Source organism: Centropristis striata, chromosome 22 (genome assembly GCF_030273125.1).
Source record: "Centropristis striata isolate RG_2023a ecotype Rhode Island chromosome 22, C.striata_1.0, whole genome shotgun sequence".
NCBI lineage: Eukaryota > Metazoa > Chordata > Actinopteri > Perciformes > Serranidae > Centropristis > Centropristis striata.
Window position 1 is genome coordinate 17,486,299 of NC_081538.1, and position 26,055 is coordinate 17,512,353.

Below are 26,055 nucleotides of genomic sequence, written 5' to 3' on the forward strand. Positions count from 1 at the left end.
TTTTGGCCAACAATGGGTCTTTAGTTAGTAAAGGTTGCCGACCCCTGGGTTAGGGTGTGGGTTTGGGTTAGGCATTTAGTGTGATGGTTAGGGTAAGGGGTTAGAGAATGCATTAGGGCGAGAGAAAAATGTTGGCAAATAATAACAGTTATATGCAAAAGAGACCAGTAATGTTAGCACAAATATTTAACAAGTTTATGTTTTTGTAATTATGGCTGCCAGCATAACCTGCAACCACACCCAGTACAACACTGCTGTTAAAAACTGTTCATATTACACACTGCCCTGTTACACACACATGTAACTGGAAGCACAGTACATGACTGTCTCCTATCATGTTATGTTTCTGGGTCTCACCGAGCGGAGGCACATCATCTTGAGTGCTGGAGTCTGTGGCTTTAGACGAGGATTCCTCCATGATGTCTGCCTTCCCACGGGAGGAGGGGAAGGCGAGAGGTCTGTCCGCTGCCTGGTAGCCTGAGGCCGAGGGCTGCAGCGGGACTCTGCGTCGGTGGGGGCTCCGCCGCTTGGGCTCAGACCCATGTAGAGATAAACTCACACCTAAAGGACACAGAGAACATATTTAGTACATTTTGTTCCTCCATGGTTTGAAGCCTTTATAACTAAAGTACCACTCTGAAACTACTGGTCTTTGTGACCTATTTCATGCTCTCATAATAGAGATGTGGACTTGAGTCACAGTAGCCCTGTTACGCTTAAAGTCAAAACGAAATTTGAGGCGAAATTTTGAAATGTTGCATTAAAGAAAATGCGAATTAGGGACGTTTACATCAGCCAATACCTGTGGGGTGGACATGGAGGGGGTGCCAAGTTCTAAGTATCTAGGTGTAGACCTGGATAATAAGTTGGACTGGTCCCTAAACACAGACGCTCTCTACAAAAAGGGGCAGAGCTGCCTCTTTTTCTTCTTGAGGCTCAGATCTCTGAACATCTGCAGTAAGATGCTGCAGATGTTTTATCAGTCTGTGGTGGTAGTGTGTTGTTTTATGCTGCAGTCTGCTGGGGAGGCAGCATCAGACACAGAGATGCAAGGCGGTTGGACAGACTGGTCTAAAGAGCTGGTTCTGTGGTTGGAACCAGGTTGGACACACTGGAGGAGGTGGTGGAGAGATGCACTGTCAAGATGTTCCAGGCCATCTTGAAATACCCAGATCATCCGCTACACAAAACCTTTATGGACCAAAAAAACAGCAGTGGACGGCTCCTCTTGTCACAACCCCCGGTTGTGACCTGTCTGTGGCATGCATTACTGCTGGGGGGCGTGGTCTCGGCAGCTCCAGCCTTCACACCTGCAACGCATCTCATCAGTCCTGCACTCCGGTTCCTCATTCCACAATCAACACTCCTATAAAGGACCAGACCAGCCTTCCAGTCCCCGCCGGATCGTCGAATCAGTTTGTATGAGACTCACCAGCAACCTAGAAGTAACTCTGTTTTTGTGCCTGTTTTCTAAACCTTGTTTTCTCTGCCTCGCCTCAGACCATCTTGCCTCAGCCTGCACCCAGTCCAGCACACCAGCCAGCCGAGAGCTCTGGATCCGAACCCGCTCCTGAATTCCCAGCACCTCCACCTCAACCTGTTTTTCTCTGTGAACCATTTAAATAAACCACCCATATCTCTCTGATCTCTGGTCTGCGTTTGAGTTCTGGTCACCGGTCCTGACAGAACGATCCGGCCAGTATGGACTCAGCAGACCTAGAGCCCGTCCGTCACGCCGTCTCCACTCAAGGCGTCATACTGGACCAGCACAGCGCCGCGCTACAAGAGATAAGGGTAGGACTTCGTGACCTGTCGATCCGCATGGCGAATCTCCAGGGCGCACTGCAAGACCCCCCTCCAGTACCAGCCACAGCGGTACCTACCACAGCTAACCCCGGCAGAGAGCCGTGGGTCTCCCCGCCGGAGAGGTACGATGGGAATCTGGGACAATGTAAGACATTCCTCATGCAGTGTGGTCTTGTCTTTGATCTCCAGCCCCTTACATACGCTACGGAGAAGGCTAAAATCGCTTACCTGATTGGGCTGCTGCGGGGAGCGGCGCTGGACTGGGCTTCGGTGCACTGGAGGAAGCAGGATCAGTTCACCACCACTTATGCCGCTTTTACTACAGAGATGTCGAAAGTGTTCGACCACCCAGTCCAAGGTAAGGACGCTTCCATGAGGCTTTTCTCTCTCCGCCAAGGGTTTCGGAGTGTGGCCGAATATGCCATCGAGTTCCGGACCCTGGCAGTAGAGAGTGGGTGGAATGGACCGTCCCTGCAGGCTGTTTTTGTTAACGGACTATCCGAACAATTAAAGGATGAGCTTGTATCCAACCCTGAGTCCGAGGATTTGGATGAATTGATATCGTTAACTATCCGGATGGACAATCGTAGCCGTGAACGGCGAAGGGAGAAGCGGCGGACTTCGGGTTGTGACGTCACGCCTTGTCGGAGGGAGCATTCCCCAGCTCCGGTAGGCTCTCGCCCTGCTGCCAGTATTATTCCGCCACAGAGACCTGGGCCGCGAGAGGAATATTCTGAGGGCGAACCCATGCAGCTAGGACGGAACCAGCTCAGCGCGGAGGAACGGGAACGTAGGAGAGCCAATAACACCTGCCTCTACTGCGGAGGACCTGGCCATTACCTCGCCACCTGTCCCAGCAGACCGTTAAACCGGAGGGCTCGCTAGCCAGGGGAAGCATCCTAGCGAGCCGGGCTAACGTACCTTTGTCTTCCCGACCCCGAACCCAGTTACATGCCACCATCAGCTGGAAAGACCAGAAGCTAGAACTCCTAGCGCTCATTGATTCAGGAGCCGACGAGAGTTTTTTGGACACTATGTTGGTTAAACAGCTGGGGCTGCCCACTGAGCTTCTGGAAGAGCCTCTGGAAGCTAACACCCTCGACGGGAGACTACTGGCTCGAGTCACCACCCGCACCTGCCCCGTCCAGCTCCAGCTGTCAGGTAACCATTTTGAGCACATTTCTTTTTATGTTATCAACTCTCCGTTCATACCTCTGGTTTTGGGGCATTCCTGGCTAACCCAGCATAACCCAAACATTGATTGGACTACAGCTAAAATATGTAACTGGAGCCCCGCCTGTCTTGCCAGTTGTTTGCGATCTGCTCTGCCTTCCTCTGTATCCCACCAGAAACCCGAACCAGTTCCATCAGACCTGTCACTAATCCCAGCTGAGTATCATGGGATTTCGGAGGTATTTTGCAAACAGCAGGCACTCTCTCTACCCCCGCACAGACCCTACGACTGCGCAATCAACCTGCTACCTGGGTCCACATATCCCCGTAGCCGTCTTTATAACATCTCCAGGCCAGAACGGGCGGCTATGGAGGAATACATCAACAGCTCGCTGGCGGCTGGGATCATCCGTCCTTCCTCTTCACCTCTGGGAGCCGGTTTTTTCTTTGTGGGCAAGAAAGACGGGACACTCAGGCCATGCATCGACTTCAGAGGTTTGAACGAGATAACAGTGAAAAATAAGTAATCACTCCCTCTCATGAACTCAGCTTTTGAATCCCTCCAGGGAGCAACAGTATTCTCCAAGTTAGACCTGAGAAATGCATACCATCTAGTCCGGATCCGTGAGGGGGATGAATGGAAAACTGCCTTTAACACTCCCCTGGGGCATTTTGAGTACCTAGTCATGCCTTTTGGCCTCACCAACGCACCTGCAGTATTTCAATGTTTGGTAAACAATGTGTTGAGAGATATGCTGGGCAGATTTGTGTTTGTCTACCTTGATGACATTCTGATTTTCTCTCAAAATCAAGCAGAGCACATCCAGCATGTCCGCCAGGTCCTCCAGCGGCTGCTGGAGAATCGCTTATTCGTCAAAGCAGAGAAGTGTGAGTTCCACGCCTCCACTGTAACCTTTCTCGGCCACATCATTGCCAAGGGCCAGGTGAGGATGGACCCCGAGAAGGTGAGAGCTGTCTTGGACTGGCCCAAGCCAGAGAGTAGGAAGCAGCTTCAGAGGTTTTTGGGTTTTGCTAATTTCTACAGAAGATTCATTAGAAATTACAGCCGCATTGCTGCACCCTTAACCGCACTTACCTCACCTGCTAGATCGTTTCTATGGACCTCTGAGGCTGAAGGAGCCTTTTTGGAGCTGAAGAGAAGGTTCACCTCAGCCCCTATCCTCACTCAGCCCGATTCATCCCGGCAGTTTGTGGTAGAGGTAGACGCCTCGGACGTAGGAGTCGGTGCCGTCCTGTCTCAGCGGTCTCCTGAGGATAACAAACTTCACCCCTGTGCCTTCTTGTCCCACCGCTTATCTCCCACAGAGAGGAACTACGATGTCGGGAACCGGGAGCTGCTGGCGGTCAAACTGGCACTCGAAGAGTGGCGTCACTGGCTGGAGGGTGCAGAGCAGCCGTTCGTGGTTTGAACCGACCATAAGAACCTAGAATACATCCACGCAGCAAAACGCCTGAACCCTCGTCAAGCCAGGTGGGCTCTATTCTTTGGTCGTTTTAATTTTGCCCTAACTTATAGACCCGGATCTAGAAACGTGAAGCCTGATGCTCTGTCTCGGCTGTTTGAGAGAGAGGAGACAGCCGCAGAGCCTGACACCATCGTACCCAGAGCCTGTATTATTGGAGCAGCCACCTGGGAGATTGAGAAGGAGGTGAGGACTGCTCTGCAACACCAGCCGGACCCAGGTAATGGCCCCCCGGGCTGTCTGTTTGTACCTCTCTCCGTCAGACCATCCGTGTTACAGTGGGGCCATTCCTCCAAACTCTCGTGCCATCCAGGTGTTACCCGCACTCTGGCGTTCCTGCGCAGGCGGTTCTGGTGGCCAGACATGAGGAATGATGTTCAGACCTTCATTTCAGCCTGTCCCATCTGTGCCCAGAATAAGCGCTCCAACAGACCTCCTCCTGGGTTCCTACAGCCGCTACCCATACCACGTCGTCCTTGGTCTCATCTGTCTCTGGATTTTGTCTCCGGACTGCCACCCTCTAGAGGTATGACTGTTGTACTCACTGTTGTGGACCGCTTTAGTAAGTTTGCTCGATACCTGCCTCTGCCTAAACTGCCCACAGCCAAGGAAACAGCTGAGCTCCTGGTGTCGGTGGTATTCACCGTTCATGGACTGCCTTTGGACATTGTCTCAGACAGAGGTCCACAATTCACCTCGGCCGTTTGGAGGTCTTTCTGCCGTGCCATCGGCGCCACCGTAAGCCTGACCTCAGGATTCCACCCTCAGGCTAACGGTCAAGCAGAAAGGGCAAACCAGAAGCTGGAGTCCACCCTGCGCTGTTTGGCATCCTCCAACCCCGCTTCCTGGTCATCTCAACTCCCATGGGTGGAGTATGCCCACAACACCCTGCCTACATCAGCCACAGGTCTGTCACCATTCCAATGTGTTTATGGTTTTCAACCTCCACTGTTTCCTACTCAGGAGAGGGAACTGGCAGTTCCATCTGTCCAGGCCTACATCCGGAGGTGTCATCGGACCTGGCACAGAGCCCGAGCTGCCCTGCTGAGAACCTCAGCCCAGTATCAACGCCATGCAAACCGTCATCGCACCCCTGCCCCCACCTATTCCGTTGGGGACAAGGTATGGCTATCTACTAAGGATCTTCCTTTGAAAGCTGTCAATAAGAAACTGTCACCCAAATACATTGGCCCCTTTGTCATAGAGAAGGTTATCACTCCTGTGACTGTCCGTCTCCAGCTGCCCCACACTCTCAGGGTCCATCCAGCCTTTCATGTTTCCCAACTCAAACCTGTGCATATCAGTCCTCTGCTCCCTCCTCCCCCGGCCCCTCCACCCGCCCGGCTCATTGACGGCCAGTCGGCATTCACGGTGCGCCAGATTTTGGACTCCCGCCGCCGGGGTCGTGGCCTACAGTACCTGATTGACTGGGAGGGTTATGGACCTGAAGAGCGGAGCTGGGTTCCCAAGCGGCAGATTTTGGATGCTGCTCTCATCCGGGCCTTTAACCGCGACCACCCTGAGAAGCCTGGAGGACCGCCTAGGGGCGCTCGTGGAGGAGGGGGTACTGTCACAACCCCCGGTTGTGACCTGTCTGTGGCATGCATTACTGCTGGGGGGCGTGGTCTCGGCAGCTCCAGCCTTCACACCTGCAACGCATCTCATCAGTCCTGCACTCCGGTTCCTCATTCCACAATCAACACTCCTATAAAGGACCAGACCAGCCTTCCAGTCCCCGCCGGATCGTCGAATCAGTTTGTATGAGACTCACCAGCAACCTAGAAGTAACTCTGTTTTTGTGCCTGTTTTCTAAACCTTGTTTTCTCTGCCTCGCCTCAGACCATCTTGCCTCAGCCTGCACCCAGTCCAGCACACCAGCCAGCCGAGAGCTCTGGATCCGAACCCGCTCCTGAATTCCCAGCACCTCCACCTCAACCTGTTTTTCTCTGTGAACCATTTAAATAAACCACCCATATCTCTCTGATCTCTGGTCTGCGTTTGAGTTCTGGTCACCGGTCCTGACACCTCTCTCTACGTTGCAGGACGGAGAGATACAAAAGATCCTTCTCTCCTACAGCCATCAGGCTGTCTAGTTCTAACAGAGATTCTACCAGACTAATTGAATTTCCCCTCGGGGATAAATAAAGTACTTTTGATTTGATCAACTACTTTAGAGTAAAAAAACAAAGCTGCATAAACGTACTTTAGCCAGAAAATGGCAGTGTGATGTTTTAGTATAGGCTAATCTGTAAAGAGTAAAAGAAGAGGTTGAGCGAGAGAGAAAAAAAAAGAAGAAAAAAGAGGGTGCTATTTGGGCAACTTTGGCCACGCATGTTAGAAAATATGTCTTCAAGAATAAGATTCAATTGGGCAACTTATAAATGTTCTTTCATGTCAGCTCGTCTTGATTGGCAGAGTGGAAACAGCTGATCTATGGGCTGAAATATGTGCCACCAGAAACTGAATTTGAATTATTTCTATTTGAATTTGAATTGCTTAACTTGAATAATTGCATTACAAAACTGAATTTTAATCACATAATTTTAATTTGTATTGTTCAGTTTGAATCATTGCATTGAAAAACTGTATCTGAATCGTAAATTGAAATTTAATTTATTAGTTTGGAAATGAACATTCAGTTCTCACAATTCAAATTCAGTTTGCAAAATTCAATTTCAATTTTTTGCGACGAACACCCGGGGAGTTGAGGCAGAGCAATCGAGCGCAGATACACAGAGTGCCTCTTCGGCCAATCAGCACCTCCGTTTTCTACACTCAATTGCTCTGCCCCAACTACCCTGATGTCCGCTGTACATAACATTTGCAAATATTCAACCACATTCACTTCCATTCATTGTGGGCAAAGGGGACTGCTGTAGTTTGACCCATTGTTCATTTAAAAATACTGAGCTTTAAATATTTTTTTTTTTACAATTTCATATTTTCATATTTGTTTTCTCCGGTTATTTATAACTGTAGGGCACAGTCACATGTGCACAAAATAAACATTGGCACATATTCATTCACTTCCATTCTATGTGAGCCAAAGGGTCAATAAAACATTCACTTCTGGTGGCAAAGCAAATTGGCATGGAGTGAAAACTGTTGTGAACTTTGACTGGCGCAACAAAAAGCAAAGAAGTGTATATGGTTGACCCCACTTGGCCATCATTGGCATCACATCCTAGCTTGTGCTATGTTTTGTAGTTGGAAAGTAGTATGTGCTCTCTGATCCAGAGAACAGACTGACTGGGTTGAGCAACAAATGAACTTGGCCAGTAGAAGTCTGGCTCTTTATTAAGGCCAAAATCCATGTTAGCAGTAAAACCCTAGCCTAGCTAACGCCAGACTATATCACAAATGAGATAGAGTCTGGAGACCACCTACAGTACAGGCCAAAAGTTTGGACACACCTTCTCATTCAATGCGTTTCCTTTATTTTCATGACTATTTACATCGTGGATTCATCAAAACTATTAATGAACACATGTGGAATTATGTACTTAACAAAAAAGTGTGAAATAACTGAAAACATGTCTTATATTCTAGTAAGCAAAGGGTGGCTACTTTGAGGAATCTAAAATACAAGACATGTTTTCAGTTATTTCACACTTTTTTTGTTAAGTACATAATTCCATATGTGTTCCTTCATAGTTTTGATGCCTTCAGTGAGAATCTACAATGTAAATAGTCATGAAAATAAAGAAAAACGCATTGAATGAGAAGGTGTGTGTCGAAACTTTTGGCCTGTACTGTATTCATTAGAGAGGTAGAGGAGGCGTGGGTTACGATCACCGGCGTTACAGCAGTGAGCGGTAGCGGGGCTAGTTGGTAGATTAGGCTTTTGCCAAATCCTGTCGGAAGCAAGGCTAAAACATCCATTTTAGTGGTGAAACAGGAGTGTAAAGTCAAACATTGTTCTTCTTTTAAAATAAACTTTGGCTCTAAACTATCTAGAACACTGTCTACAGCTAGATCCAAAGAAAGCTTCGCGTCTGCTGCAGCCATGTTGGATCCGTAAGAAAACTACAAAACTACAAACTTCCATCTGTCCAAAAGTACGCGTCATCGTCTTGCCGTCCCTCCCCATTCTGTGATTGGATCCCTAAAACAGGGCTAAGAATCGGCCATGGACGCCAGACGCCTTCGCAGTTCGAAATGAAATTGAGCGCGCAAGCCAGTATGGGTATACCCAGGCTAGTAAAACCCAAAACTTGCTTGGAAAACTGGGCTAGATTTACACTACCACAAACTTTTTCTTGTTGTGTAAATGCAAAATTACAAAAGGTGGAATAAAAAAAAGAAGACTTTGAGACAGATGTGTGAAAGCCAAAGAGGAAAGATCCACAAAAAGTAATAAAGACAACTCAGTAACTTTTATCTTCCAAAGAGGGATTAACCTTGAAAGATCTTGAGAAAGCCCTCTAACAGGAACTCACAAGCTAATTGGGTCTATTTGTCAACCAGACTGCGTCCTTTAGGGGGCAGAAATTATTCAAAGCTTAGCAAAACAGCCTAAATCATTTATCTAAATATGTCGGTATCTCTTACTTTCAGTTCTCTGGAGAGCGGGAAGACTTCAGTGGAGGTGGGTGGCTGTCTTAGAGGTCTGCCTGCTGAATTTTCGTTTGTGACATTTAAGGTGACTCAGCTGAATTTTTCTGCTGAGCCGTAGTACCGGGGACAGAGATAGAAGTTGGGGAAGCATCTCAGCTCTTAATTGATGCTTTGGAACATTGGAGCCTATGGATGAAGCTCACAGATACGTGTTTTATACCAGTGAAAAATCAGTGCTCAGCGTCCTGTTCCTTTACTCTGAGTGGTAGTAAACACATCACTAAGCTGGGGTGTAGCTGTCCAAACAGGAGCTGCAGTGGTCAGATAGGTCGGGCATGTCTGAATTAATCCAGGGATGAAGCTGATCAAACATCCAGTAGAAATAAAAATTTTAAATAAAACCTCATGGTGATATTAAATTACAGATTTTCGCTTTGGTGCATTTCTCACATCACTATTAACATTTGCAGTTAATGCATTTCTCAAAACAATTAGTATAAACTGCAAAACCTAGTTGATAACCTGCAAAAGCGTGTCACTTGCTCAAAATGGATAGCTCATTCCTCAAAAGCAAGTATTCATGTCAAGTGTCAGTGTCATCAGGATGAAAAGTCCTGACACCATGTTTATGAACAAGATAGTCAAATGGCTCTGTCATGTTTTCATTAGGACAGTTTACTCTGTAAATGTTTTCCAATGCAAAAAAAGTCAGATCTTGGTGACATTACGTGAAAATGCTCCAGACAGCTCTATATACTATTTACACAGCGATTTAAAAAACTACAGTAAAGTTACATATTACTGTATTTAGTGAGGTAACTGAGTGCAACACACTGAATATGCATGTTTCATATATTTACTGCATATGCTCTTTGCAATTCTAATTTGTTCACAGCATTGTGCAACAGAAAAAATACACCCTTTTACAACAAATATAAAGTCCCTTTGGGTAGAGCTGTGCACAACTGTAAACAATATTGCAGTACATATTGGAACTGAACATACAACATACATAGTACTGTAAGTAATTCATGCACATCCAGATGTTCCTCTCTGTCTGGCCACATAGTTTAATCTACATCACAGCCAATATCACCTCTGGCAATGCAGCGAGGAAATTATCTCCTCGAGTTACAAATTCACCCTCTGCAGGACTCTGCTGTGATGGGGCGGCTGTGGCTCAGTTGGTAGATCAGTTGCATATAGATCGGAAGATTCACAGACCATGGCAGCCTACATGATCCTTGATCGAAGTATCCTTGGGCAAGATACTGAACCCCAAAAAGGTATGAATGAATGTACACTGTAAAAATGTCTGTAGATTTTACAGTGGAAAAACTGCTAAACCATGACAGTAAAAGACCGTAAAATGATAAATGGGTTACGGTAATTCAGTTTCAGTAACAATGAAACACCGTAAATGTATATATCAGCCGAAACATCTTTTTTTCACAGTTTAAAAAAAAAAATACATTACTCTCTTGTAAAATATACTGGCAATATACTGTGATATATATATATATATATATATATATATATATATATATATACACACACAGTATTTCCTCAAATAGTAGCCGGGGCTTCTATTAATAAAAAATCAGTTTGGGACCCGGCTAATAATAGGGGCAGGCTATTATTTGAGGGAGGCTTTTATTAAAAAACGAAAATCAGAGCAGCTCTGACCGGCACATTTTAGAGTGTTTTACACAGCGCATTGTAGCCAGTTACCTGAATGTCAGCCATATTGGAAGTACATGAACAGCACGCTGAATGTTCATTTTAAGCAGGATTTAAAATGTCTTAACTACTAAAAAGCCCAGAAGAACGTGCGTAAACGGCTTGACTTTACAGAGAAGACAGCAGGAGAAACAACCATATTTACCTTCAGTACTAACCATAGACTGTATAAAATGGTACTAACTTGTGGGGCGAAACTTCAAAATACATGTGTTGTGTCGAAATCTGTTACCCCGTCAAATGATGTTTCCTGAATGGTGTTCTCCGTAGCATCACCTCCGCGGTTGGAGTTAGGATTTAAGTTTAAGGTCAGGCCTTGTAGAGATAACTGTTTGGGGTTAAGGTAAACTTGGGGTCATGTTAACAACTTAAAAGAGGACTGGTTGGGGTCAGGGCTCAGGTTGGTGCAGGTTAAGGTAAGGGGGACACATATCGACGGGGGAACAGACTTTGACATAACACCGCGAAGACACAAAATTTGCTTGACAGATTTTGACAACTAGTTCAACAATTTTGTATGTAATGACTCAAGCAATGAAATGATGACTATTAGTTTTATATGGAATGACTATCCAGCATTCACAATTACAGTTAGTCTTGACTGACATGACATAAGATATGATAATGTTATACAAGGGTAAGGGTTAGGGTTAGAATACAATAGAGTTTTTATCCATAAATAAATGATAATTTTGAGGCCCATTCACAATTATATCACCAGTGAAAAAAATGTAAAATTCAAGTTTCATTGATTTGTCAACTTTTAAAGGTATAATCTATTATTTAATGTATTCCCATGCCCCAAGTTTGGAGGATTGCTGTTAATTTCTCTTGAAATAATATATATTTAACCCAGGGTATGTTCCCAGAATTTAGGACATTAGCCAAAATGAAATCAGTGAAATTAATAATTTATTTATTTTAATTAGGGCCTCGGGGCAAAGCACTGCTGTTATACTGTGGATTTCTTCTTGTTCCTCTTCCGGACGCAATTTCGTCCCGCTACTAGTCCTACAACTTGAAGAGTTGCAGGACAAATTATAAATCAAAACGTGCGGTTTGATCGGGATCGGTGTGCTATTACTTTTCTCTACAGAATACGAATTTTTCGCGCCGTAAGTCGCGAAAAACTGCCCAAAATTTTGCATTGAAATGAATGGGACGGCCGAAAGAAAATGAGCGAAAAAGAACAATAATTGGAGATTTTCAAACGTCGACTTCGCCGGCATAATTTCAGCTAGAGACTCCATTTAAACTTTAAACAGTAGACACAAGTCTTGTGTATCGGTGTATTACTCCAAATTGCGATAGGCCATATAGTTTTTTTATCAATCCTTGTTCAATGACCATGATCATTTTTGTAGAAATTCTGAGATTATAATGGGTGTGTATTGCACGGAATGTTCGTGTCACAGTGTGTGATGTCATCGCTCAGAGTGTAGAGAGAGAGAAAACATTGTCAAAAAATAAATTTCAAAACTGCGCTCCAGGCCGCAAATTCCACTCTACAGAAATAATTTATACATAGAAACGTAGGAAAATTTGTCTTCTCCCTCACAATCCTCTGGTAAAGCTGTCAGAGTTATAGTTTGGGCGTAGGACGCACAGATGCGCCACCAACATGCACCAACAGCCTCATTGGGTCCCATATTAAAAACGCAGGGAGATGTCGGCAAAAGGGAGATGGAACAGTTTTTTTAGATCGCTTTAACAAAGCTATTTTTTTCATTTTTCTAAAAAAAAAACATATGTAGACGTTCAGGAAGAACTCAGGACACTCAAAGTGAAGTCGGATCAATGATAGGTATTATGGTTTTGCCAAAAATGCTTTCTGTTCGAGGCCAAAAATTTCACTCTGCCCACCTCTGGCTGCTTTCACTGTGCCAGAAGATTCCACAGCTGTTAATTCTGTTGATTGCTCTGCTCTGATTGGTCGACCCCAACACTTTGATGCTTTGATGTGATTACAGTTACAGATACACGCACGCACACACACACACACACACACTGGTCATTTAATGTAATAACAGTTAAAGATACACGCACGCACACACACACTGGTCATTTAATGTAATAACAGTTAAAGATACACGCACGTACACACACACTGGTCATTTAATGTAATAACAGTTAAAGATACACGCACGCACACACACACTGGTCATTTAATGTAATAACAGTTAAAGATACACGCACGCACACACACACTGGTCATTTAATGTAATAACATTTAAAGATACACGCACGTACACACACACTGGTCATTTAATGTAATAGCAGTTAAAGATACACGCACGCACACACACACTGGTCATTTAATGTAATACCAGTTAAAGATACACGCACGCACACACACACTGGTCATTTAATGTAATAACAGTTAAAGATACACGCACGCACACACACATGCACACACACACACACATGCGCGCGTAAGCGCGCACACTCCTCCAGATACAAATGTTTCACACACACACACACACACACACACACACACACATTTTGAGGTTAAAGGGCATAGGTTGCTGTATAAATAAATACTTGAAGAGGAATGCTTGTTGTAGGTGTGCTCCTTGTATATAATATAGTATCATATTACAATATTAACATTACTAGTATTAATTGTTTGATATCTCTGAATAATCTCATCATAGTGTACACACACCGGCAGTAGCCCCCGTGGCCCTTTCAGAATTTCCCCAGAGGGAATTTTCTAGTTGTATATATGTAATTGTTAAACTGTATTATGGGTATCATCAGTGTCTTATCTGATGTGGTGGTGAGTGGTACAGGAGCTCCACAGGGGACTGTACTAACTCCTTTTCTGTTCTTGTATACACCACAGACTTTCAGTACAACTCAGAGTCAGGTTTTCTGATGACTCTTTTTGTGGAGTGGGCGGGAGCAAATCGCCTGCGGCTGAACGTGGACAAGACCAGAAATGATGATTGACCTCAGCAGGAAGGGGACAGCGCCACAGCCCCTGTGCATTCTGGGAAGGGACATTGAGATTGTGGAGGACGACATATACCTGGGAGTTAACATGGACCACAGACTGAACTGGAAGGCCAACAGCATGGCTGTATACAAGACTCCACTCCCTGAGGAATCTGAGATCTTTCAACGTGTGCAGTAGGATGTTGGAAATGTTCTATCGGTCTGCTGTGTCCAGCTTTCTGTTCTTCTCAGTGGTCTGCTGGGGGAGCAGCATCGGAGCCAGGGACACAAATCCGGCTGCCCTCCCTCGTCCCAAAGCACATACAGGAGGCACAGTCCTCCCGCAGGAGTCTCTCCCAGCCGTCATAGAGCCCGAGGGGATGTTAACCCCTTAGCGTCCAGTCTGCAAACCGCACATGCGCGAAGTCGCCGCTGTCTGGTTACAGTCAGTGTCTCTTTTGGGTCACTTTTGCCGGTCCGAGGCCGGATAAAGGAGGGTTGGAATTGTTAACCCTTTGATGCACAACATATTGACACCCCTTCTAATGCACAACATGGGTCAAAAATGACCTGCATTCATTCCTCCAGCCTCTCCTCCTCTATCTATCTCCTACAGCCTCTCCTCCTGTATCTCCTCCAGCCTCTCCTCCTCTATCTCCTCTAGCCTCTCCTCCTCTACCTCCTCCAGCCTCTCCTCCTGTTATTTAATGCTGCTGTGTGTTTGTATCCTCTATCTTTTGATATCAACTTATTTTATGATTGAATATTCCAAGGATTCTTTAAATATCTTGTTTTTGATAACGACAGATCATTTTTTCCCTTTTGCCTCTCATACTGTATGAAGAAACAATTTTTGTATTATTACATAGCTAACTAATTGGCTCAGTAGCGTGTTAAGCTTACTAAATAGCCAAGAAGTTAGCTAAGTAGTTAGCTTAGCAAGCTACTTAGCCAAGCTACTTAGCCAAGAAGTTAGCTAAGACAGCATTAAAGGGTAGAGTAGTGACACAAAATCAATCAAAATCAATCAGATCAAAATTACTTTATTCATCCCCGAGGGGAAATTCAGTTAGTCTGGTAGAACCTCTTGAAAAAGGGATTTTATTAAAAACTTGATAGAACTTGATAGAAAATGTTTTGACAAACAGAAACCACGACAAGGTTTCCAAGGTCGAGGGTGAAACAGAAGCCATTAAGCTCAAACATCGCATGTTGACTGATGAAATAGATCAGCTCAAAATGCAGTTTAGTGACCAGGACTTAAACAAGAAATACAAAGAACTAAAAGCTGAGAAAAAAGCAGCCAGTAATTTATTGGAACATGTTGAAAAGTTGGCGATAAAATACCGCGCTCAACTCGTGGATCAAATGGCCTTAGAGGAAAAAATCAGCATAACTCAAAGAGAAACCGCAGAGATCAAACAGAAAAGACGTGATCTCGAGCAAGAAATCGGCGCGGTTAACAGGAAGTTCAAGGATCGTGAAGAATTGGAGCTTGAATATAGATCGCTAAAAAATGAAAAGAAAACCTTGACAATGCTAAAATGATGTCCTGGACAAGAAGGTTAAAGACCTTTTGCAGAAAGTCCACAGTCAAGACCAGCTGGAAGAGAAAGTAAAAAAGACAAAGCAGAAGAAGGAAGCCATAATCCAACAAAATGCTTTTCTTGAACAACAGGCGATGGACCTCAAAGAAAAACTCAGAGATGACAGCAAGATGAGTAGAGAATATGGACAGCTGAAAGCTCTCAATTCAGCCAAGATGCTCTACAACAGTAAAGTCCAACGGAAAATCCAAGATCTGAAAGACAACTTTGAAACTGTAAAACCTTGGCTGGACAAATATTACAAATTGAAAGCTGAGGGGAAGCGCCTTACTGAAGAGCAGGTCCTTCTTGTGAAACGTTTCAAAGCTTGTCATTATGCCATCGGACAGGAATACTTTTTGAACATTGAGCCGATCAGCAAGGAGCTGACTGCGCTCCAGAGTAAGATGGACCATCTAGAGGCTGAATCTCTCAGAAATACAAGTGCTTGGGAGACTAAATTCAGCATTATGGAGGAAGAGCTCTCAAAGGTCCGGACTGAAAACTGCCAGAACCTTGAGGCTCTGCAGGCTGAACACGAGGAGAAGCTGAACCAGGTCATGAGAGAAGAGATGAGAGAAGGGAACAAGGAGCTCGGGGAGAGGTTAAGGAATCAGCTGGCTGAGAAGCAATGGCAGGACATTTCTCTTAACTTAGACAGGAAAAGGAAAAGCTTCTTCTTTCGCAAGAAGGTCGATGACAGAGATGCAAAGCTGCAAAAGATTAAAAGCCAAATGCAGGAGAAAGAACTGAAAAAGCAGAAGAAGCAGGAAAAGAATGGGTTTGTCTGTGACGATAAGGTGGTTGACGCCGGTTGTTTAGCTCAGGCTAGACAACAGTAGCTGTCTCTTCCTCCAGACAAACTCATGAAGGGTTTACTCCTGGTTTGATAAGGTTTTCCCGTAAATATATACATTAGAGGCAACATGATCACTCTTAACTGCCCTTAAGTATATATTTCAAAAAAACGTTGTAAATAATGTGTAAATAGTCTGTGACAATGTCATGAAGGGTTTTCTCCTGGTTCGCTCAGGTTTACCTGTAAATATATACATTCGAGGCGACGTAAATACTCTGAACTGCCCTTAAGTATATATTTTTAAAAAACGTTAATGTGTAAATAGTCTGTGACAATGTCATGTAGGGTTTTCTCCTGGTTCGCTCAGGTTTTCCCGTAAATATACAAAAGAGGCGACGTAAACACTCTGAACTGCCCTTAAGTATATATTTCAAAAAAACGTTAGTGTAAATAGTCTGTGACAATGTCATGAAGGGTTTTCTCCTGGTTTGCTCAGGTTTACCCGTAAACATATACATTAGAGGCGACGAAACACTCTTAACTGCCCTTAAGTATATATTTCAAAAAAACGTTGTAAATAATGTGTAAATAGTCTGTGACAATGTCATCTAGGGTTTTCTCCTGGTTCGCTCAGGTTTACCTGTAAATATATACATTCGAGGCGACGTAAATACTCTGAACTGCCCTTAAGTATATATTTAAAAAAAACGTTAATGTGTAAATAGTCTGTGACAATGTCATGTAGGGTTTTCTCCTGGTTCGCTCAGGTTTTCCCGTAAATATACAAAAGAGGCGACGTAAACACTCTGAACTGCCCTTAAGTATATATTTCAAAAAAACGTTAGTGTGAATAGTCTGTGACAATGTCATGAAGGGTTTTCTCCTGGTTTGCTCAGGTTTACCCGTAAACATATACATTAGAGGCGACGAAACACTCTTAACTGCCCTTAAGTATATATTTTAAAAAAACGTTAATGTGTAAATAGTCAGAGACAATGTCATGTAGGGTTTTCTCTTGGTTCGCTCAGGTTTACCCGTAAATATATACATAAGAGGCAACGTAAAAACTCTCAACTGCCCTTAAGTATATATTTTAAAAAAACGCCAAAAATATAAAAACACTTTCTGTATGGGTTTCCTCCTAGTGCCCAGGTTTCTCCCATATTTTAAAATCACTAAAATAATAAAACAAAGAACAACAGCATTCAAATAAAGCAATCTAGCCTCTGATGAGACACGCCGGTGTAGCATCAGTGCCGGTCCCAAGCCCGGGTAAATAGAGAGGGTATAATATTGTGACATGATGTTATGGTTCAAGACCAGAATAGATATTTGTTTGTGTTATACTCTCCGATGACATTTCGATAAAAGCATTTGCTAAATTAAATCGGAACATTGTAGAAAAACTCACGAGAATATTACTTTTGAGAAAAATCTATTACAAATGAATTGTATAGTTCAAGTGATGGCAAATTCAGTTAGTCACTGCGTAGGTGAGTCATTCGTGGTTCCCAGAGGATGAACCCTAATGACTCTGGTGATCCTGACTTTTTTCATCACGCTCACTCACTATATTTTCGCTTTTGGTTTAATTGAAAAGTTTTTCCAACTATTGGATATGGCTATGAAATTTGGTACGCAGGTTCACAGTATACCTTTGACTAACTTTGATTGTAGGTCAAAATTGAACTTGTATATAACTTGTATATAACGTCTTGTATATAATAATGTGTATCATTTTTGCCATAATTTTAAGATAATTTTAGCATGCTAACAAACTAAAATGAGGTGATGGTGTACAGGGTAAACATTATACGTGTTAAGATTGCATGTTAGCATTGTCATCTTTAGCATAAGCATGTTGAATTAGCATTTAGCTCAAAACTACCCTGCGTCACAGTACAGCCTTATAAAGCTGCTAGCATGGATTCAGACTCTGAGTCTCATCTTAAAGTCCCTTTCCACTCAAAAATGTTTTCTTCTTGTTCCTACAGTTGATGGTAAAGCTTTACTGTGCAGAAGGGTGTAAGAGCAGTTTAACACTATAGCTTGTTTTTACATTTGTCTGCTGAAAGTGTAAAGTTTTCCTGCTTGTTTGTATTGGTAGTACAAAAGCATACTAACTAGTAGTATCCAAAATATTCACAACATAGACACTGCCATTAACTATTCCTGGAACACAAGATTTCATTGACCAAATGCAGTCAGCTGTATACCAGGTTTTGACCAAGTCTTGTTACATTCAAATGCAGCAGGTAGATTTACCAGGCTGTGCGCACGCACACACACACACACACACACACACACACTCCACCCCACAAACTCTTTCATCTGTGGCTCTAAGCTGCTCAGAAACCAAAAAACCTCAACAGCTGAGGGGAAACCCAATTAGGACACAATTAGCTGCCATCAGATCTACCTGGGAGACGGAGGCATGCACAAAACAAAGCGACATATGGGAAGTGTTAGTGGCGGGGTGTAAGAGAAAAAAAAAACACCACTCACTCACTCACTCACTTACTCACTCACGTCCTGCAGTGTTTAAAGGCTGCTGCTAATTTCCCCACGTTTCTGATCAATGCTAAAGAGTAGTGCTAATTAGCCTCACTTCTTTACGAGCAAAAAAACATTTGTAATTTGTTGTAAGGAATGAGAAACTGCTTCTATGATGTGCACAAATGACTAAATGTTGTGGAGGTTGAACTAACTGTTGTGCAAATGTTAATAGTGCTGTGAGAAATGCACCAAAGCAACTGAGAAAAACTGTAAAACACTTAAGACAAGACGCTTATTTGGAGTGCACTTCTTACTCACACATGTGATGACTATGGGGATCAACAGCACAAGCTTGTTAACTTCACCTCCCCGAATTCAAGACGCTCATCAACACTGTTTCCTCAGCACCCACAGCGCCCTGATGGCAGTCTCATTACAGCGAGAGAGAACTGCTTACTATAAATATTGGCTCTCAAAGGACTGACACACCACATATTAGCCTACATCATGCTGCTGTGCCGAGACAGTGGCCAGTCAAACAATGTAACCATCAAACTTTAACGGCCCTATGGTACGTCTGTAACCTGAGCCACAGCCGAGGTCACACGGTGCTGAGGCTTAGGCAGCACACACATCTATTCCCTTCAGGGGAGACAGATAAATACAACTTATAGGGACAATTCAGCCCAACATCAAAAATACAAATTTTTCCTCTTACCTGTTAATAATAAAAATAATACCTTTGTTTATACAGCACCTTTAAAAACAGCGTTCAGAAAGTGCTTTGACAGAACAAGCATGGATAAAATTCCTGAAAAAATAAGAAACCAATATATATAATTATATTTATATATATATATACCACACAAGTTAGAAGGACCAGCATCACTTGAATGCAAGTCTATAAAAATGTGTTTTGAGAAGTGACTATAGTGTTGTGTATCAGTCTAGATTGTTCTGCTGTGAGATGTATGAGTTACCGGATATAATGATGTTACCTTCTCTTAAATATAATGGAACCAGATGTCACTTAGCTTGTGTTGCTTAAGGAGCAAAAATTAAATTGAAAAACTTTACAGTAATTTCTCTTTCCAGAAATTGTTTCCAAGTTTTCCAGGATAATCCACAGACCTTGTAGTGAGCAGTTTTGTGCAGGAACTATTTCTAACTTTCTCCTAAACTACACCCACCAACTATATTATCGTGCAGAAAGAAGCGTACATCTACTAATGGACCAGGGGCTTATGTCAGCACAAGATGTAAACAATAATGGTGGCCTCCTCAGCTGAGCTTTAATAACAGCTAGCTCGTTATGCAAACTTGGTTATGCACTGAAATATGGTTGGCATGTGTAGTTCGGTTTATTTACTGTTTCATTAGCTATTTGATGTTGTATTGCTTTTTTCCCCCCAAATTCCCAACACGCAACAACACTAAAAGGTAGTCAAAGCTACAAAACCAGGAGATATACAAAACTTTGTGTGTCAGCGAACGAATAGCTAACAATAGCTATAGCAATGTTAGCTAACGGTAGAGTTCATTCTATAATTGAATGAACAGAACGTCCATCCCCATTCAAATCAACATAGCAGGATGGTAAGAGTAGCGGCCATTTTTATGTTGTCATTGCGAAGAACTTTGAGAATTTCTAAATACATATATATATTTCTAAATTTCTACAAAACCAGGAGATATGCAAATAGAACGTCCATCCCCATTCAAATCAACATAGCAGGATTCTAAGGATCATTCATTTCTAAATATATATATATATTTAGAAATAGATAGATAGATAGATAGATAGATAGATAGATAGATAGATAGATAGATAGATAGATAGATAGATAGATAGATGGTATGGCGCCACCATTGCTACTGCAAACTAGAGGTAGACAAAAAAACATCAGCAGGCCAATATGTCGGGCCGATATTTGCTTTTTTTTTAAACTTGTATCAGCCAATACGTGCGTGCGTTCGCCGATCAATTAGCCCATTTCACAGAGCCAACACCAGGCAAGGCTCGGTGCAACATCTGCCATTCGCTGGTGAACTGCTGCTGATACCGGAAAAAAGAAAAACACATCAAATATGTGGATCATCTGAGGTGCCACCACCTCAAGGCCTATATCAACATACAAAAAGGAAAGGAAGATCGAGCAGAAGAATGTGTGTTTTGTTAATAAATGTTTTGTTTTTTTGTTTAAATTGAGACTTGTGTAACGTTTGTTATTGTGTCATTTTTAACATGTAAATGGAGAGAGAAAAGGCAATATCGGCTTCGAGAATCGGCCCAAAAAATCGGCAGCACATATCAGGGATCGGTTAAGACTGATGTCTTTGATTACAGCGGTTTATGGAGAAAATGCACAGGGGGATTTTTCACTGCAACCCCGCCAGTTTGTGTACTATCACTGTTGCCTTGCTGCTATAGAGGAATTGTGGGTTGCTGGATTTAATTGCTTCATATTTCTATTGTCAGTAAATCCCATTCATTAAATCATAATATATCATGAATCCATTTAATGGTATCTCCTTACAGCTCCAGTGACGTGTTGTCACCATAAGAACACATTTTTTTATTAACCAGTCAAATCACCACGACTTTATCTCTTAGGCTGCGTTCAGACTGCAGGCGACTCTGATTCAAATCAGATTCCTACTCAAATCAGATTTTTAGGGCTGACTGTCCACACTGTTTTTAGCAAGTGTCCAAATCAGATATGGCTCTGTTTCGACTGGGCCACATTATCGACTGATCTGACAGGTTGCTGTAGTAACGGTGTCAGAGCGTCTGATGTCGCAACGGCGTCAGACGCTCTGATGTCATATAATTGCGACAATTGCAAAAATCGGATTTCATGTGATTTGTGACTGTTCGGACTTCAAAAGAGCCATCCAGTTCCAATCTGGATGGGCTAAAAATCGGATTTTGGCTGGCAGTCTGAACGCGGCCTTATTCTGTTTCTTTGGGTAACTCTGACTTATCTAATTCTGACATGTTGCTGACCTTTGATGCTTCAATGTGACAGACTGGCCATCTTCCAGCACATAATCAAGCGTTAAAGGTCCCTGCAGACTCTATTATTACCTACTGGATAACCTTCTTTAGCATTTAAGTCAAAATAGCATTCTCATCCTGACATCTAGACTGAATGCAGTTTGCTTTTCCTTTGGCCAACAGTGGGACTTGGCAGCATAAGACCTATATCGGGTTTGCTGTCCAGAAAACAAAGCGCAGATTAAAGCTGCATCACTTGATTTTTCTTTCTTCTTCTTCTTCTTCTTTTGGTTTTGGTTATAACGAGGCAGATGACAGTCCTTTGCATCATTAATTTGTTTTGGCGTAACCAAACTTTTCCTCAATGTAGGTAGGCTTTTACTGATCACTTTGCTGACTTTGCCTTGCCAATGTAATTCATTAATTTACTGTGTTGTTGTTTTTTTGCAGTTCAAAAACACAGAGTGGTGGGTCTTCTAGCTGATCCCATTGTGTCCGTGTCAGAAGTCTGATTCTCCTTTCAAGTACAATATATCGTTGTCAGTAATTGAAATTCATCAACCGTGCAGTCTTGAATCAGGAGTGTTGGTATTTGGAGCAAGTAGCTCATGAAAATGAATGTGTGCAGAAGTAAGTAGGCTACGCCTGTTATTTCAGTGTGTCGGATACATATTTAATCAGCATTTCATATCTTATGCTGCTCATCTAATTTTCAGGTTGTGGCTAGGGTGTCTGTCTTCTCAGCCAACAAAATGTGATTACACATCTTGTTGAGAGTGGAGTTAGGTAGCTTCAGTTTACAAATGTTGAAAAGGATACCCAAATGAGCTGGGGGGTGAAATTATTTATTAAACAAGAATGTATAACGCTACTCAGTATTACGTGAAATAAAGGAATATGTGTAAATCCACAGCCTCGGCTGAATTGCTTTCACATTGATCACATTATCAAAAACTGGCCTGCCTGCTTGCTGATTCAGGGCTTTCAAGTTGATCCATCCATGCGATGCAGAGATCAAACAACAAATAATCACATGAAATTAAGGCAGACAGAACCAAGTTCAATTAAAATACAAAGGGAATGGTTAATATGGCTTGTAAAAGTTAGAAAGAAAAGAAAAAGTGATGATATTAACAGTCAACCAGCACCAAATGACAGAAAACTAACTTTGGACAGATGAGCAGCTCGACTGGTCCAGATGAAAACTGTCAGGGTTGTTACCAGTCCCACCCTGACACCAGCTGTACAATCAATGGCCACTTAATTATTTACACCTGTTCATGCAAATATCTACTCAGCCAATCACATGGCAGCAACTCAATGCATTTATACCTGTAGACATGGTGAAGACGAGCTGCTGAAGTTCAAAGTCAGCATCAGAATGGAGAAGAAAGGTGATTTAAGAGACTTTGAACGTGGCATGGTTGTTGGTCTGAGTATTTCACAAACTGCTGATCTACTGGGATTTTCTCTAGAGTTTATAGAGAATGGTCAGAAAAAGAGAAAATATCCAGAGAGCGTTGATGCCAGAGGTCAGAGGAGAATGGCCAGACTGGTTCAACAGTAACTCAAGTAACCACTCACTACAACCAAGTAGGGCTGGGCGATATATCGATATAAAAGATATATCGATATATTTTTAAATGTGACATGGAATTAGAACATATTGAATATATCGACAAAGTTCAAAACATTTTCTTTCTCCATAAATGCTGCACTTACTAGGGTTCATCATATTTAGTTATTTTGTAATGTTCGTTAATTCTTTTCTTATACAAATATATTTATTTCAGAAAAGGATTGGCCTATTTTATTTCATATGGTTATTTTTATTTAAGATATTTTTTTATTTAAATGTGCACTTTACAGAGCTTTGATTTGAAAAAAAAAATGTACTCCTGTTGTTATACAGTATTTATGTTCACTTAAAGAAACGGTTTCAATAAAACTACTTGTGACATGTCATATTTGACTTTGGCTGAACATTTGCTCTCACTTTGTGATAAAAATATCAGGATATATATTGTATATCGATATTCTGCCTAAATATATTGGGATATGACTTTTGGTCCATATCGCCCAGCCCTACAACCAAGGTCTTCAGAAGACCATCTCTGAATGCACAACACGTCCAACATGGAAGCAGATGAAGAACACAACGCCACTTTATTAGGCATTTATTAAGTATAAAGTGGCTGGTGAGTGTATTTTTACCACAGCAACCTGTGTTAAATGACACTATTGGGTTTGTTCTGCTGTTGTTCTTCTACATTTTTTTTAATTTTTTGGCATTTTTTATGCTTTATTGATAGTGATAGAGTGAAAGGGGGTGATAGAGGGGAAGACATACGGCAAAGGGAGCTCAGGCCGGATTCGAACCCGGCTCCACCGCAGCGAGGACTGTAGCCTCTATACATGGGGCGCCTATGTAACCCACTACGCTACGGGCCACTCCATGACAACATTTTTTAAGTATTGTTTTTCCTGCATTAAATTCTGAAAACATTTCCATATCAGTGCATTTCAGAAAGATGAAGGCCCTTCCAGATATATTTCTGATATATCATTCACCAGTTTAATAGCAGCCAATAGTATCAGCCAATTGATCGATTGATTTATCAACCAATTTATCAGTGTCTTTGGAGGAGCTACTTAGCTGATGGAAACAGTGGTTTAATGTCTTCTGTGACTCTGGAGTGAGCTTTTTAAAGTATGAGTCATTGCATAACAAGCCAATAGAAAGATGCGATTAATAGCACTCTGGTGGCTAAATGGTTGCATCTCATGCCAGCTAGCAGCAATGACCTCAGGGGGGACATTGTTTTTTTTCTGTCTGCAGACTTGGTATACTGGGTGTTTGGGATGAATAAACAAACAGTGCAGCAGTCAAATTTACTTGAATGTTGAGAGGTGAAAGTTATCTTTGCTTTCTGGTAAAGATGATCTGATAAAATATGCTGAGAGTTGCATTATGGGAAGTGTTATTCTCATTACTTTAAGTGTGATAGTTAATCACTGGAGTGTCCCTTTAAAATACTTTTTGGCTATTAATTTCTCACACAGTTAGCCTGCGGTACCACAATATAAGCAGCGAGACATTATCATGAAGATACAAATATAAGGTTAACATTGCACCAATGCCACATCAAAGTATGCTTTATGAACAACTGGTGGTTTCTTGCGTAATACAAGAGCACTTGTAGATGACAGCTCAAACTGTGAGGAGAATAAAAGATTGCAGGAGGAAAGAGAAGAAGAACGAGAGGCGGTGGGGGGGGGGGGGGGGGGGGGGTGATGTGTTGCAGAGGGGATCAGGTGTCAGTCACTTGTGAGGAGGAATGGTTCGTTCCATGTGGATGCTCCCATCATGCCCGGGGGCAGACGTGGCGGGGGGTGGGGGTGCATGTTCTCCCTGATGGCAATCAGTAGAGATTTTGTGCCTGCCAAGCTGCTACTGGTGCCCAGGTGGCATGGTCGCACATACACACACACTTCTCACAGAGGCATGACCCATTTTCATGTCTTACAACTGGTACGGCATGGACGACGAGGAAGTAGAGTGTATGAAAAAATGTAGATTTATAATCGAGAGAAGGAGGGAGAGAGAATGAGAGCGTGTGTGTGAAGGTCAAATGTTTGCATGGTCACAGGGAAGTGTGTGAAAGAGATGGAGCAGCGTAAAGAGGAGCAACACATGAGAGACAGCACTGCAGCAAAAAACATCCGCTGTGGTGAACAAGCTGCCTTTCGCTTCAAGATAACTTGACTCGACTCACCGTGTGAAGGTGGAGAGAGGCAGAGAGGCAGCTTCACCCCTCGCAGGGGGAGAGAGGGAGGGGGGGCGCCGCAGCAGACGCCAAAACAGGCAGAAGATTCTCCCCCGTACACACACACATGCAGAGCAGCGGTCACCCCTCCTCCCCCCCCGGCCCCAGCGCGCAAATGACCTCGCTGAGGAAAACAAACAAACACGACGTCCCACGAGGGAAAGCAGCATCCCCACTTTTTACTCCTCACTCCTCATCTCCGCGTCGCTCCGTCCAGCATCACTGCACCCGCACGCATACTCCCACTCTGTCATAGTGATGCTACGGGCAAAAGCTCACAAAAAGCTGTCAGAGATCTTCTCTGGAGGAAGAAACACAAGCATGAGCAGGATGTTTACAGTGAGAGAGGGAGAGGGAGAGAGACAGAGGGAGAGGAGGTGCGTGCCGTTCATCGGCATTCTTAATCAGTTTCTCTGGCAGCCAATCGGAGGTTAAGCTGCTCTGGCAGCGGCCAATCAGAAAAAAGGGCCGGCTGTGTCAGTGTTGCTGTAGCCCAAAACAATGACAGTTGGCACTGATGACAGTGTCAGTGTGTACCTTTTGATGGAGACTCAAGGGCACACACTGACTAGTGGGTATTAAAGGATAGGTTTTTTTCAAGTCTTATCCCAAAGAATACACTGCAAAAAAAGGATGTCTAAAAACAAGATAA

General features: G+C 43.1%; 1 protein-coding gene across 2 annotated transcripts in view; it reads right to left on the reverse strand.

Moving 5' to 3' along the window:
- The window catches only part of LOC131960496 (anoctamin-4-like), a 68,083-nt gene extending 42,678 nt beyond the window's left edge, over positions 1–25,405 (reverse strand). For both annotated transcript variants that reach the window (XM_059325727.1, XM_059325726.1), the window contains exons 1-2: positions 25,353–25,405; positions 358–561 (exon numbers count right to left, since the gene is read on the reverse strand). In XM_059325727.1, the coding sequence (XP_059181710.1) occupies positions 358–418 (61 nt within the window). In that variant the 5' untranslated portion in view covers positions 419–561; positions 25,353–25,405. The remainder of the gene's footprint in view (positions 1–357; positions 562–25,352) is intronic.
- Positions 25,406–26,055: the final 650 nt, after the last annotated feature.